Here is a 14,327-nt window from a genome sequence, read left to right on the forward strand (position 1 = left end):
ACTTACCGTACCCCCCACTCCCCCAAAAATAGAAAAAAAGATTCAGATCCACGGAGTCTGGGATCTTTGTTCCATTAAAGGCATGTTGTGGTCATATGCATGTAACAACATCCACTGAAGTAACTGATAGGCACATGCGCAATTTAAAAGCAGAAAAGCCAACAGAGAGCATGGATCCAACCACTCTTCATTGCAAAGGCACAGATATAGCTGAAATGCCTGATAGAGAATCAACTAATACAACTGCCATTTACAAAAGGCAACTTGAAGCATATTAGAACACACAAAACTCTACTGAACTTCTAACATACCTCTCTCATTCTCTTCCTCTCCATCCTGTAAAATAAAATAAAAACCGAATAAGCATTCCAGATTAGGATACATTTTAAACAGAGCCAGTAAACTAATGGCAATCTAGAGGAACAAATTGAGGTGCCTGTTCTAATAAGGCAAAGACTCAATTAACAGATATCTGCCCAGCTGAAATCTATTAAGCTTTACATTCTAAGCTAGTACTAGTCGATGGTTCGCAGCTTCCACTATTTCAAAGAATGATTTGTCTACAATATGGAAACTCCAAAAACATACTATGAGATCTAGGGAAGGAACTGCCATTTCCATTTTGACTATATTCAGGAAGTCCTAAAATTTCCAGTGGAAGCCTTTTAAATGTCTTATGTATGTAATCCAAGACCACACAACTCCGCAAGATTTTGGTGACTGAGGTACAGCAACCCAGGAGACATCCTTCTCATTTATGAAATTATCCTGCTCCCACACATTTCAATAGAACTAGTGCAGTCAAACTTGCTAATGGTTCATCTCCCTCCCTTGTGGTGCCCCTTAAATAGCACCCCAAACCCTTGTTTCAAGGCAAGTTCACCTTCCTGCAGATGTCATTAAAAGTTGGTTCAGAGCAAGTAACTAACTCTAGTGAAGGCTGCTCTTTCACTACACAAGAAGGAAGAATCCATGTCCGGCAGTGGTGACTGTTGAGCAAAGCCAATGCAGGGCAATATTTTAAAAATAAAATAAAATGGGGGGGGGGGGCATAGGCACTAGTTTGCACAATGTGCTACACCAGACCCAGGGATATCCTGGAATATTCTGGGAACAGTTAAGTAGTCTGGTTTGAGACAGTAAGGTGCAAGCCATAATCTCATCAATAGTCCACAACAGATGGTATTTATTTCAGTAGTTTTGTGGAATTAGATGACAGAGATTAAGGTATACAAAGTCTTTCTACAATGCAACTAAACCTGACACTTTAGAGGTGGTCCCTACAGATCCCTTCTAGCTGAATTCAAATATAATCAGCTTTCTAATCAGGTTTAAGAAGGCAATTTAGAAACTTACATGACTAGCGGAAAAGCTTTCATCTTCTGTATCTCGAATATTGCTGGCCTAACATGAGGAAATAAACAAAGACAGCCTAAGTAAGTTGGCTTACTTCAGAAGCAAGCAAATGCACTAACCAAGAACTTGCACTTTGAATGACAACTGCTTTTTACAAGTTGCCTTGGGTGTGGTTCACTCCCACTGGGGAGGTGAGCAGTAACAAGAAGATGCCTTCTAAGAACAGTTGGTAATGTTGCAACCCTCTGCTTAAGCAAGTTTCTCTACCTTGCCATAATTTCCTGCAGTGGAGCAGACCTGTCTAACAGAATGCTGACCAGCCGAACAAAGCTCATTGAGTTCTCTTTGTTTCATCTTCTGCACAGTTGTGGCTGGGCAACCAAAATTTCAGACCCATGAAAACCACACCAAGTCCTATCTTGAGCTTACAAAGGGCAGTCTCCATTTCCAAATATACTAAAGTTACTGAACAATATTATTTGACAAGTCACAAACTGTCCATAAATTGAGCTACTGTCAACAGTGCCATGCGAAGGTTTCGCCTTAATAAGGTTCTTCCATGAACCAGAGAGCACCACAATACCTTGCAACAGGACAGAAAGGCTTCTCTTCCCCACTCCAATCTCTGGAGACATATGGGGAAGCAAGGAGCTCCATTCCCCCAGAAAAACTGTCACAAATGGTAAACACTCTTGCTGGCAGTTAATCCACTTTTTACACTACACAGTTGCAGCAAGAGGCAAGAAGCAAAGGGAAATTAGATCTTAGCATCAACTGAGTCTGGAATTGATGGCCAATCATTTTCTAGCAATGTACTCAATCCCAGCATCACTTGCAAACAAACATTCCTGCCAAAAGAAGATTTAGGGAAGATGACAAACAGAGAGGTTGTGTCTAATCAAATATGTGCTGGTTGTTATGATTGTTCAGCACAAAGAACTACAAGTTCTGTAGCTTTATCAAAATTTGGACAATTAATTGTTTCCCATGGCAGTAAATCCTATTCAGGACTTTTATCTTCTTGCATGAGCAGTTCAATCGAATTATTTTATTTTACTACTGTTCTCCCTTACTATATTTAGCTAATGAAAGTGTTCTTAACAGCTTGATTCTAAGCAGGCTTAGTCATATGTAAGTCTCAGAGTTCCATGGCACTTACTCCCAAGTAAGTGGGAATAGGTTGGGGAAAGGTTAAAGGTTCACACTGACATCTTGATCCCACCAACTTCATAAATGCCAGCGCTTCTCATGTCCAATGAGAGTGATGGCATCACACAGAAGGGGCCTTGAAAGACAGATAAATAGAAACGAAGTGTGTTTTGCCGCACACAACCTGAAGCAACCATGAGTGATTCAGATGACACCTCTTTCCAATGTCACAATTGAACTGGAGGAGAGGAGAAATTACATCTTGTTGCTCACTTAAGCTTGGGTTTCTAAAATGGCACTTTCTCCATTTATGTTGCCTTTGTTTTCTCTCTCTGAAGAGTGCATTTGGGATTAAGGTGGGGATAATTAGGACTGCATGGTAGAAGGGAGAAGCAAGGCAAGGGTTAAACCAATTTACCCACCCATCCTTGGATGCAATCCTCCCAGCACTTGTTTACCTCCTGTGAATCTGCCAATTCACTGAAAATAAAACTAGCAATCACAGACCAGCTGCCAGACTGCGCTTCATACTTGTCTTCCAAAGGCTCTGCTTTGCAAGCTAGAATTATATTCCCAGTTTTGGACCAGGCCAGCATAGCTGCAGAGGAGGTTCAGGCTGGTGCATAAGCGCTCCATTGGTTTAAACATTCACATTGCACAGAGGATGAGAGGAGGCAACAGATTAGCACATACACAAATGGAAACAAAGCACTTATTTCTGTTGCTTCCATCATTGCTCCTTCCTGAGGGAATTTGTACCCCTTTTCCCTCTCCACTTTGTTCATGGAGGAAAGGCGGTGCAATTTCTATCCCTTGGCCTGACTTTTGTATGAGGCAGCAACAGCAACGAGGTGGATGTTGCTGTGGAAGTAGGGGCACTGACCCAAGACGAGACAGGCAATCATCATGGGCAAGGAAGCAGGTGAATTTATGGAATCTTAATGGGACAAATTTTGAAAGGAAAGTTGTAGGCGCCATCCTAATAATTTGCTTATATTGCAGTATACCTGGGTTTCCAAGTCCTTCTCTGTCTGCTTTGAATGAGTTTTCTTCTTGTCTACACGAGGCACCGCTTTAGAATTCAAGGATTCCTCTCCGTTTTCTGCAGATTCTTCCGACTCTTTCAATTCATCATTTCCATCCTGGTCACTTGCATCTTGAGCTTCCAGTTCACTCTCCTTTTAATAGGAGCAACACTTAAACTTAATATATCAGAAGGAAATTTCTTGTATCTTGAGTTCAGTAGCCTTAAAACCTAGGATTCTAACTAAACATAAGGTCTCTTCATCAAATTACAAAGCGTTCATGCTTCCTTGACAGATAACTTGCCCAACAATACTTTATTACAGTTGGTATGCAAGGTCTCATAGAACTGTATGCAGATGAAGGAAGCTGAGCTCAATGGGACGTGTTAGTGATGACTTAACTCCCACTGAAATCAAAGGGAACCAAGAGCATCTAACTTAGTATGAATAACAATAAACTGCAAATTCAGTATCAAAGATGGTTTACAGTCAAAATTGTTTAGAAGTGAGAATGAATTGGCAAAACTTAGGTCTGGATCCCCAGTTTTATTTTTCATAGAAGAATTACCTTGACCATGGAATCATCTTCCACTGAAGTATCACCACTTAATTCATCAGTTTCCTGCTTTTTACCTAAAAGACATGATATGCCAATGACAAGCTTGTATCTGCTCCATTTCAAGTATCTCTCTCACCACAAGACTCAGGAAAGCCCTCAACGCATAAGGCACTCCAGAAAAACAATCTAACCAAAAAACATACAACCAATCACCTAGCCCCTTACCCCAAGTAGAAACAAACCGTAGCAACAACATATTGAATGTTGTAGGAAGCCTTATTCACATTAAATTTTTTTGGGGGGGGGAGCTTGTGGTGCAGACAGAACTTAATCAACTTCATCTAAATATATACTGTGACAATCTAGATTGATAGTCTTCTGCAATTGCCTGCTATCAAGTAAAAGATTTGAATTGGTGAGCATCTCTGCCTCTCAGTTATGGAAATTCGTCATTAACATCCCCTTCATGTGTTATTCTACTGCGTAGTGTGGCTGCATTACTGGCCCTAGGATCACGCATTGCTACTTGGCCCTGATCCACTGGAATCACAGAATACCCCCTTCTTGTAAGAAACACATGGCTTGAACTCATATTTTCATATCACATTCTAACTTGCGTATCTATACAACTCTCCTTGTTAGCCAAAGAAATCTTCCAAACAGGTATCATAAAGTAACATATTTGTGTTCAAGGAGTTAAGAGTTCACAACAGCTGAGGGGTACATTTGCTGCCCCAGGTAAAGATGTGATGTCAACATCAGACAAATTAATCTGTAAATTCTACTAGAGGCTTCCACATGAGTAGAGCATTCATGTCCCTCAATAGATATATTTGAGTGCCATGTGAGTGCCACTCAGAGTGGCTGGGGAAGGCCAGCCAGATGGACGGGGTTTAACAATAATACCATTTTATCATCATCATCAACAACATATCCTTATCTGTCTGAGAGCCAGCATGGTGCAGCGGTTAGTTGGACTAGGGCCTGGGAGACCAGGGTCTAAATGCCCCACTTGGCCATGAATCTCACCTTGGGCCAGTCACCAACTCTCAGCCTAATCTAGAGGATTATACAGAGAGAGGAGGAACCATGCACAGTGGTACCTCGGGTTAAGTACTTAATTCGTTCCGGAGGTCCGTACTTAACCTGAAACTGTTCTTAACCTGAAGCACCACTTTAGCTAACGGGGCCTCCTGCTGCCGCCACGCTGCTGGAGCCCGATTTCTGTTCTTATCCTGAAGCAAAGTTCTTAACCTGAAGCACTATTTCTAGGTTAGCGGAGTGTGTAACCTGAAGCGTATGTAACCCGAGGTACCACTGTACTGATACTGAATTTCTGGGAAGAAGATGGAATATAAATGTAATAATAATAAATTGACATTGGGTCATTCCATATCAAGTGATCCAATTTTTAGCACCAGTTAAAGACTTACAGAGGTGTCATAATTTTGTTTGATATGTTTTGTTGTAATGTCCATGAAATGAAGTACTTTAAAATTTAAAGTAAGCCCATCATATGACATATCATAGTAAAGCCCATGCAGTTCTGAATAGGTTGGTATTTTGAGTTTTGAAATGTCTTAATTGTTGGCTGAGCTTTTAATGTTTTTGTGTAGTCTGGCAAGGCCAAAATTGCCATTAAAAAAAACCAAAACTTCAAACCTTCATAACTAAAAAAATGGGATGATATAAAAAAATAAACATTTTAGATTTAAACTTAGTTTTGGTCATTCAACAAGTGTACAATATATTAAGAAAATTGGATGACATGATATGGAATGACCCTTTAATATAAATGCATCTCAACCAACTTAATGCTTTCAATTTTTTTACTCACCAAACAACTACCACAGCCAAATATTCTAAGGTGTTTGTAAATTTAATGTACACCACTAAAAACTAAGAACAGGTAGTATTCACATGCCCCAGTAGTCACTGTTCCTGTGGGGTTAGAACACCCATACTACTAATGATGATTGGAACAAATGTTTCCAAAAGTGAAAAAAATCCCAATGCTTAATATTTCTATGGAATTTTTTTTACTTCACAAGTAAATTAGTAACAATGAATGCCGGCACAATATTAAGGAAACGTGGCAGTTTCAGATTTTTCCAGAAAAGCCACTTTGTTGAACACTATTCCTTGGAACTCAAGATGCCCACCTTGAAAAGCACTCAATTTGGGCAAAAAACAGTGTTTGAAAATCTTTATTTAGCTCAGTTGAGCAGAGAATCACATCACTCAATTTGATTTAGCAATGGGTGATTTATTTTTCAGCAGCTGTGCTTCCACAAATTCATAGCTTGGCCTGTAATTTTTCAACTGAAAGTTCTTTTTTAAAAAAACTTTTTGGTTTCCCCCTCAAATAGTACAAAACAAAATCTTCAGTAAATTTACTGAGCAAAGTTTTATCTTTACTGCACAACATAAGCTACTTGTATGACAGCATGCTCTTTATGTTAAATTATATTTAAACTTTCATTGTTATAAAACTTGTGATGGGAAAAGCTGAAATTTTACATAATTTATGTAAGTACAACTTCCTGGAAATAAGGGAACATTTTTTCTCACTCTTTAAATACAGGCAACTCCCCAATGTCCTCTTCGGGCTCTGGAGAAGGTGTCCTCATGAGCTGGAGGGCCTGTGGGACTTTCTTGAGCTGCTCTGCTGATGTGTAGGGGAGCACCTGCAGCTGTAGTACCCTGCACATCAGCTGTTAGGTGGGAGGCAGAGCAGTCTCAACAAAGCCCTGCTGCCCCTCTGGACTCTGCAAGGATACCACGGAGCCCAAAGAGAACTTCCTCTTTGGGCTCTGGCTCCGAAGTCCTCATGACTCCTGAAGAGACCTTTCCCAGAGCCTGAAGAGGAAGTCCTCTTTGGGCTCTGGGAAAGGTCTCTTCAGGAGCCATGAGGACTCTCCAGGGTGTTCTCCACTTACATGCACTTCACTTATGCACGGGTGGGCCCAGCCAATTAGGTTGTTATCAAACTGGCTGCAAAGTAACTTTATTCATGAAGAATAAACAGGGTTCAGAGGACACAGTACCATTGATCAATGTTTTACTTGGAACCGTATTATAAAGAAATATACTAAGAACATTAAGAATAATCTATGCAACCTTTATTGATCTGTCTGCTACATTCAATTACATTAATTGCAATAGACTGTGCAAGAAATTTCAAATTGCCAACATCGACTATAGACTTCTGCTATGGATTCAAGAACTATGCAGAAACACAAAAATGAGGGTCACAGTAGGTTTAAATGGTAGTATGACTGATGCCTTTAAAATGTCATGAGGAGTGAAAGCAAGGTTGCATACTGGCTCCCAGGCCTTTTAACTTTCTGGTGATTAGGAACAGAATGATCTCAATCTTGATGTAAGTAGATGATTTAGTGCTCCTCTCACTTTCCTGACTGGAACTCAAAACTCTCCTGGAGGTGCTCACTAAATACTGTAAACAGGAAAGCCTATCTATGAATTGCTATAAGACCAGGATTATGATTTTGGCAAAGACAGACCTTGATATTAATGGTGTTTAGAGAAGCAAGCTATAGAACAAACTGCCTCATTTAGGTACTTGGGTGTACTCTTTAGTGAAACTGGCTCTTGGAAGTGTCAAATGGAAAGTCCAAGCCTAGAAAACCAGAGGGGCATTGATAAATGTTCTATTACAATAAGGGAGGGAACCTGCCCTAAAGTTATTTGGTAGCAGTGCTTACTCAAATGCCCTATGGCATTGAAATTTGTGGGTCTGTTTCAACTCCATTAAAGTTTTGGGAAATGTACACAATATCCATGTATAGAATACAAGTGGTCAACCTGTGAGGCAAGAGCAGACTGCATCTAGTTAAAATATATTAAAAGAATCACTACTATACCAATTGAGTGTTTTCCTGTGCTATACGGAATTGGGTGATAACTCTGTCAAGATGTTTTAGACTATTATTATTTTCCAGAACTGAGCTCTACATTGACCTTGAATAACTGTCTATCAGTGTTAGAAACTGAGATGCAAAAACTATTCACCAAATGTCTCCTAGAACCTGGGTTATGGGCACAAAAACAGAATGGTTAGTCACCATTTCCCCGCCCCCAATGCAACAGCACTTTCTGTTTATTTTTTTGTAAAAAAATATTTGGTTCTTTTTGCAATTTGTGGTATCGGGAGGGTTGTCTTCTGACATAAAAAAATGGGAAACATTAGTGGGCGACTTTCTTCTCTTGGGTAGAGAGACCCTTGTGGTCTTTGGCTTGTGGGAGCAGGGGTTGGCTTATTGAGGTAAAAGATGCTTCCTTTTGCAACAAGGAGCAGCACTTGTTCTCCTCTGTGCCGCCTGCGATAAGCATGCAGCAGCCTTCTCTAGGACCTGGAGGAAGGCTGACTGGCTTGGCGGCCTGTTTTTTTTGTAATGGAGCTTCCTAGCAGTCCACAGAGCAAATTCAGTCAAAGATAAAAAATTTAAAAAAAGACTAGCGACTGGTTAATTTCGAACACTGGTGTCAATTAAGAGATTGGCTCTTCTGGCTAGAATCCAGAAAGGACTTGAAACTAATTAGGAACACCATAATTCTTCCTTCGTACCCACTCCTGACAACAAAGCATTTCAGAGCTAGTTAGCTGACCAAATGCCTTTATTGAGCTGTGTTTTCAAGTGATGCCAACTGCAACCTTGGGTGGCCATTACCATAACAAGGTCCTGTATGCAGAAATACTTTGTGGTGGAAGACATCACTCATTATCTGTTAGACTGCTCTTTACATAGAGATCCAGGAGATCACTTTCGGAAACTTCTGTTCTCACAAGCAAGCAGTTACACTCTGGCAGAAATGGTTGAGTTTCTTTTGAATGACAATAATGGAGGAGCCCTTTACACACTGGCAGCTAAAAAGTCCAGGAAAAATGTGTTTTAGATAAAATTGCTATAAGTTGTTTTGGTGATTCAGAGGTGTAATCTGAAATTAAATTAGATTTAAGCTTGTTTGTGCCTCTGGTATCTTTTCTCTCTTATATTATAGATTTATGTTCTGTATGATTTTACAAGTTTGTCATGGCCTTTGGCTAGAACAATAAACTTACGGTGACGAATCAAATGCATTTAGAAGAATAATTTCAGTCAAAATTTTCAGTTGAAACACTAACTATTCTGATAGCTGTGCTTTTTAAGTTAAGAAAAACAAGGCATAAATTTTAAATGTTAACTGAGCCAAGAAAGCAAGAGTGGCTACCATATGTTGCTGGACTTGAACTCCCAGAAGCCCCAATTACGACCAGGATGGCAAAAACTGGAGTTGTAGTCTGGTAACATCTGGAGATTAGCAAATTAGACATTTGTACTATAAAGGAACAAAGGGCAGGGTAGTCGAAGGCTTCAAACAAACTGGTGTGATCAAGATAAGGATACCAGTTAATTAGTATCTCAATAAATACCAGGATACCTTCTACTTGCAGAAAAGTGTTTTAAAATTCAATAGCAGATTCTTTAACTAACATCACCATTTTCATAAAGTTTACTTTCACAGAAGTTCTGACCTTTTCCTTTGGTTGGTTTCTTGTTTGGAGTATCAGCTGAGACAGCTATTTCAATATTATCTGGGTCCCCTCCTTCTTCTTCAATAGCCTAACAAAACGAAACACAGGACTGGGTTATACAAACATTTTACTCATGAAGTACAATTTAGTTTTTGCACTGATACAATAAACCTCAATTTAAGGGCATTTTGCAAAGGACAAAGTGTAATTCATATTGCATAGTTCTGGTGAGGTGCTTGAGGAAGATCCTAATAACACTTTGTAATAATGAGAAGGCACCCCTTGGGTGCCTTGAATGGTGGTCAGGGTTGTCGTGGGCAACACCAGCCTCAGTCCCTCTTTTCTTCCCTCTGATGACCTCTCATCTCTCTGCCTCCCAAAAGCTTGTGTAGCTGTATGTTGTAGCAGCCCTGGCTACAAGCTCCGCAGGCGAATGGTGCCTCTGGGGCTAGCCAGTGGGTGATGATTGCCAGCAACAGAGGCAGCCTTGGAGTAAGCAAACACCTGGGTGAGGGAGCCTACCTAGCCAGCCAGTCCACCAGCCCCTGCCGTTGGGAACGGACAGACAAGTAGGAAGCCAGGCACACAGGCAAGTACTGCTCTGGCCCTTCTTGTGCTTGCTGTGTGCAAGGCCTGCCTGGGAGCTGACTGCCTGGTGAAGGGGAGCCTTTCTGCCATGCAGGCCCAGCAATGCCCAAGGTAAGGTACTGGCCTCACATTTGGCCAGTCTCCATTGGGCCACTAAGGCTGGGGGCATCCTCTTCCTAGGCCTCTGTGGGGCATGGAGAATCAGGAGTGTGGTGAAGGATGTTTGAAATCTGGGGGGTGGATGGGTGGTGGAACACATAGGACTGGGTGTGCGGTGAAGGATGCTTGAAATCAGGCAGGAGCACAGCGGAACCCAAAGGAGAATTTGGCTCCTTGGGAAAGCGGCTATCCTAGGGGAAGGGATTGTGGTGCTGGGGAGGCTAGCGAGCAACGCAAAGCAGGAAGATGGCGCTCATTCCTCCCCTCTCCTAACTTGGGGGTGTGTGTGTGTTGCATCCCCTTCATCTCAACACTGTGATGTATTGCCATATCATGATGTTTGGCTGGTGATACATTGCAACGTTGAAAAGCTGACGTGGCCCAGCCCTATCTAGCTGTAAAGCTGGGTGGATAAAAATCAATGCTTTTTTAAAAAATAATAATTTAAAAATCATTTTTTTAATTAAATCAGATTTTTTTTATTTAAATTGGATTTTTAAAATAAAATGCTTTTGCAGGAAAAATATTTCTAAATATAGTCTTTCATGTGTGCTAAAACTAAGTTTTTCATGTTTCCTGAAACTCAGTCTAAGGTGGGGTTTTTTTAAAAAAAAAAGGTTTAACCACATCAGTTAACAAACATGGATACATATGCTATAATGTTCTTGTTTTAGTTAAAAAAATTGTTTAAATGGTTATTAAGGAAATGATCATTTTTCTCCTTCCAATAAAGTACAGCAGAAAAGTTGTCCAAATATAAACAGGTAACTTACTAAACCGCACCATAATTTAATAATTATCTGTCTATGTATTTCTAATAGTATAACCAAATCAGTAATTTTTGATATAACTGTAAAAACTACTCTAAAAATTTATTATTCCAAAAATGGAACCTTCATATGCTTGTAAATATTAAGATTATACAAACAAGAATGAGTCTCTCTTTAAAAAACTGGTTTAAATCTAGTTTTACTGACCAAGGATTTAAATCAAGCCTACTGACTAGTGTTTTAAATCGTAATTTAAATTGATTTGATTTAAATCAAATCCACCTTGCAGTAAATCAATGCCGCTTTTCTCACTTTGCCTTTCATTTCTTCTCATAGTATTATTTTTGCTGGCTTGCCTGGAAAAACAAAGGTTTGATCCCTTTATTTGGATTCTGCTGCATCTTTTTTTTCTAGGAATGCAGGTTGAGCATGGGGGTGGGGAGAGCAAACTGGAAATTATGACAAAAAGGAGGCTTTTTGCGGGGGTGTGGGCCGTCCTTCCGGTGTACCTACTCATTCTGAAGTTTGATTTTGTGTATCTGGTATGGAGGGAGCAGTGTAAGTGCTTCTATTTTGAAATAGGTAAGAAACCCATTCTGGTCTAATTCTTTGTTCCGGTCTTGCCCATTTGTGACAGTGAGATTTACCGGATGTGTTGTCGCCTGCTTTTTGAACCTAAGTCTGGAGGATGAGACAGAACATCTTTCTAACCCTTCTTGGAGATGACACCAAGTTGTTTGGGGTAGTTTAAACTAAAAGAGGCTGGAAGGCACTCCAAAAGGATCTCTTCAAACCGGGTGAATGGTTTAATCTGGTCCAGTGTTAACAAATATAAAGTGATGCATGCTGGGGCAAAATATTCTAACATTACATATATGCTATTGAGGTCTGAACTTGCGGTGACTGACCAAGAATGAGATCTTAGGTTTATAGCGGAAAGCTCAAGAAGTTGATCCAGGTTGTGGCAGCAGTAAAATGGGTGACCATTAGGAAAAGGATTGGAAAAAAACGGAAATATCGTAATGGCCTTATACAAGTCTATTCTGTAGATGCTCCTGGAATATTGTGTATAATTATTGTCACCACATATCTTAAAGAATATCATAATGCTGATTTTTTTAAACTAAGGTCATAAAACCTCAACCCTGTTGTCCTTACTTTTGAATATCACAATTTCAGACAGTATGGGTGGAAATATCATCATCTCCTCACACCCCTCCAACAGGCATACAAAGGAGAAAATTATAAAATGGGAGTTGAATGGTAATGATATAAAAAATAAAAAATCCTGCACTGCAGGGGGTTGGACTAAACGACCCTTGGTGTCCCTTCCCCAGTCAGTGATAATTATAGGTTAAATGTATGTTCAATAAGTGGTGAGATCAAACATGGGTGAAGTTATTTTTTTTGGGGGGGTGCAGATATCACTCCTTGGCAAGGGCGCAAAGGACCCTAGATACACCTTTGTCACTGAGTTCAATGTGACTTAAGCTGCCTAACCATGTGCAAGTTTCTCTCCTCCAGTTTCTCCTGCAAAGTATCCTTGGATTTCATTCCAGTGAAAATATATAGAGGGATAATTGAGAGACCTCACTGATTGACTGCCACAGAAATTTTAATCGAACAGGATCATACCAGCATCATCACAAGAAATTTAAATGTCCCTGGGATGAGTTAGGTTTTTTTATTTAGTTATGTAGCTTTAATATCTAACATGATTTCTTAAGATCAAATTTTATTATGCTGTAAACTACCCTATACTGCACTTCCTCCTATGAGAGGTAAAGTAGCACAGAATGACAATTATTATGATAATTAAATAATACAAGCACAGCATGTTTTCCCTTAAAGCCCCAGTCTGCATGGCCAATCATCAAGAACGATGGTCATTGCCCCTCCCCCACCCACCCCCGGTAGTATTTGGATATTTTACTTGCATTTTGTACTCAAACTAAAAACTTTGGAATTGCCAAGGTTGCCTAAAATTTATTTGCAAATGGCAACCATTCATTGCTACCAAAGAACTTATTAAGTATTTTTTTACCGTGGAAAAATAAAGCTCTGGAAATTACTCCTTTGAGAAAATGTTCCACCCACATCACTGCTTAGAAGTGAGACTTCTGAATGGACATGAACAAGACTGAGCAGACCGACTACCTAATATAATTGTTCTGAGAGTCTGTTACGCATGGATATGAGACCCAGGTACAGTCCAAGCAATTCCACAGGTACATGATAGCTGCACACGTCATGCAGCAGTCCTCCATACTAAATGATGACATGCAAACAACATTTGCATCATTAGACACCTGTGCCCACAAAGTTAAACCAATCTAGTATGTACTTGAAACAATTGTAGTCCTGGGCAGAAAACAATAAATGCATGGGAGGAGCAGGGGGGAGGGGGACTAAATCTCCTAGCCATACCCAACACATTTAATCTGGCATTTTAATCACAGTTTATTCATGTTCATCTTGAAAGCAATATATGATCTGTGTTCAAAGGTGAGGGGCAAGCCACTGAGTTTCAGCTCACTTCTGTCACATGTTGATTATGCCATACAGACAGCATACAAGGACCTTTTCTGTAGTGGTGCCATGGTTGTGGAATCCATGGTTATGGCTGGCACCAATTCATTTTCATTGCCAGCTTAAAGTATTATTTGTTTACACAGGTTTTGTTAAGTAGGAGAGTTACCTACCCTGTGATTAGTCTAAGCTGTTTATCTGCAATTTTAATTTGTTTTACTGTACACCACTCTGAGTTTGCCTATCAATGAAGAATGGGTTAAAAGTGTTCTTAAATAAATCAACAAATCTAACACTCAACCTATGGAGCTGCCCTGTTCTGCGCCTTGGGCAAAAGAACGGAGACTCAGGAATTATGACATCTGCAAATAGGGTAACAACCGTGAAGAAATGGGGGTGCAGCAGTACAGGATTCAACAGTTTGCAAATTAAAAGTCTGTCACGAACACATTAACAGCAATTGGTGATTAACAGAACTTTCACTATGTATGTCTGCAGGTACCAGAAACAACTTATAGCAGGATAACTGTCATGGATCTCAGTACAAACCTGTGATTTTCTTAAATATGCCAAGGGTTCCAGATATAATCTGGTTATTTAGGAAGCCCCCAACATTTATAAGTGCTGTAGAAACATTAAACTACAATAGGCCTTTG

At 40.0% G+C, this 14,327-nt stretch overlaps 1 protein-coding gene across 1 annotated transcript in view; it reads right to left on the bottom strand.

Moving 5' to 3' along the window:
- Positions 1 to 14,327, bottom strand: part of SLTM (SAFB like transcription modulator) — a 38,870-nt gene that overhangs the window by 22,501 nt on the left and 2,042 nt on the right. The window contains exons 2-6 of the mRNA XM_083475656.1: positions 9,626 to 9,713; positions 4,099 to 4,163; positions 3,513 to 3,683; positions 1,357 to 1,404; positions 312 to 336 (exon numbers count right to left, since the gene is read on the bottom strand). Coding sequence (XP_083331782.1) covers positions 312 to 336; positions 1,357 to 1,404; positions 3,513 to 3,683; positions 4,099 to 4,163; positions 9,626 to 9,713 — 397 coding nt within the window. The remainder of the gene's footprint in view (positions 1 to 311; positions 337 to 1,356; positions 1,405 to 3,512; positions 3,684 to 4,098; positions 4,164 to 9,625; positions 9,714 to 14,327) is intronic.

Source organism: Podarcis liolepis (assembly GCF_965112155.1).
Source record: "Podarcis liolepis genome assembly, chromosome: 14".
In the NCBI taxonomy this organism is placed as follows: Eukaryota; Metazoa; Chordata; class Lepidosauria; order Squamata; family Lacertidae; genus Podarcis; species Podarcis liolepis.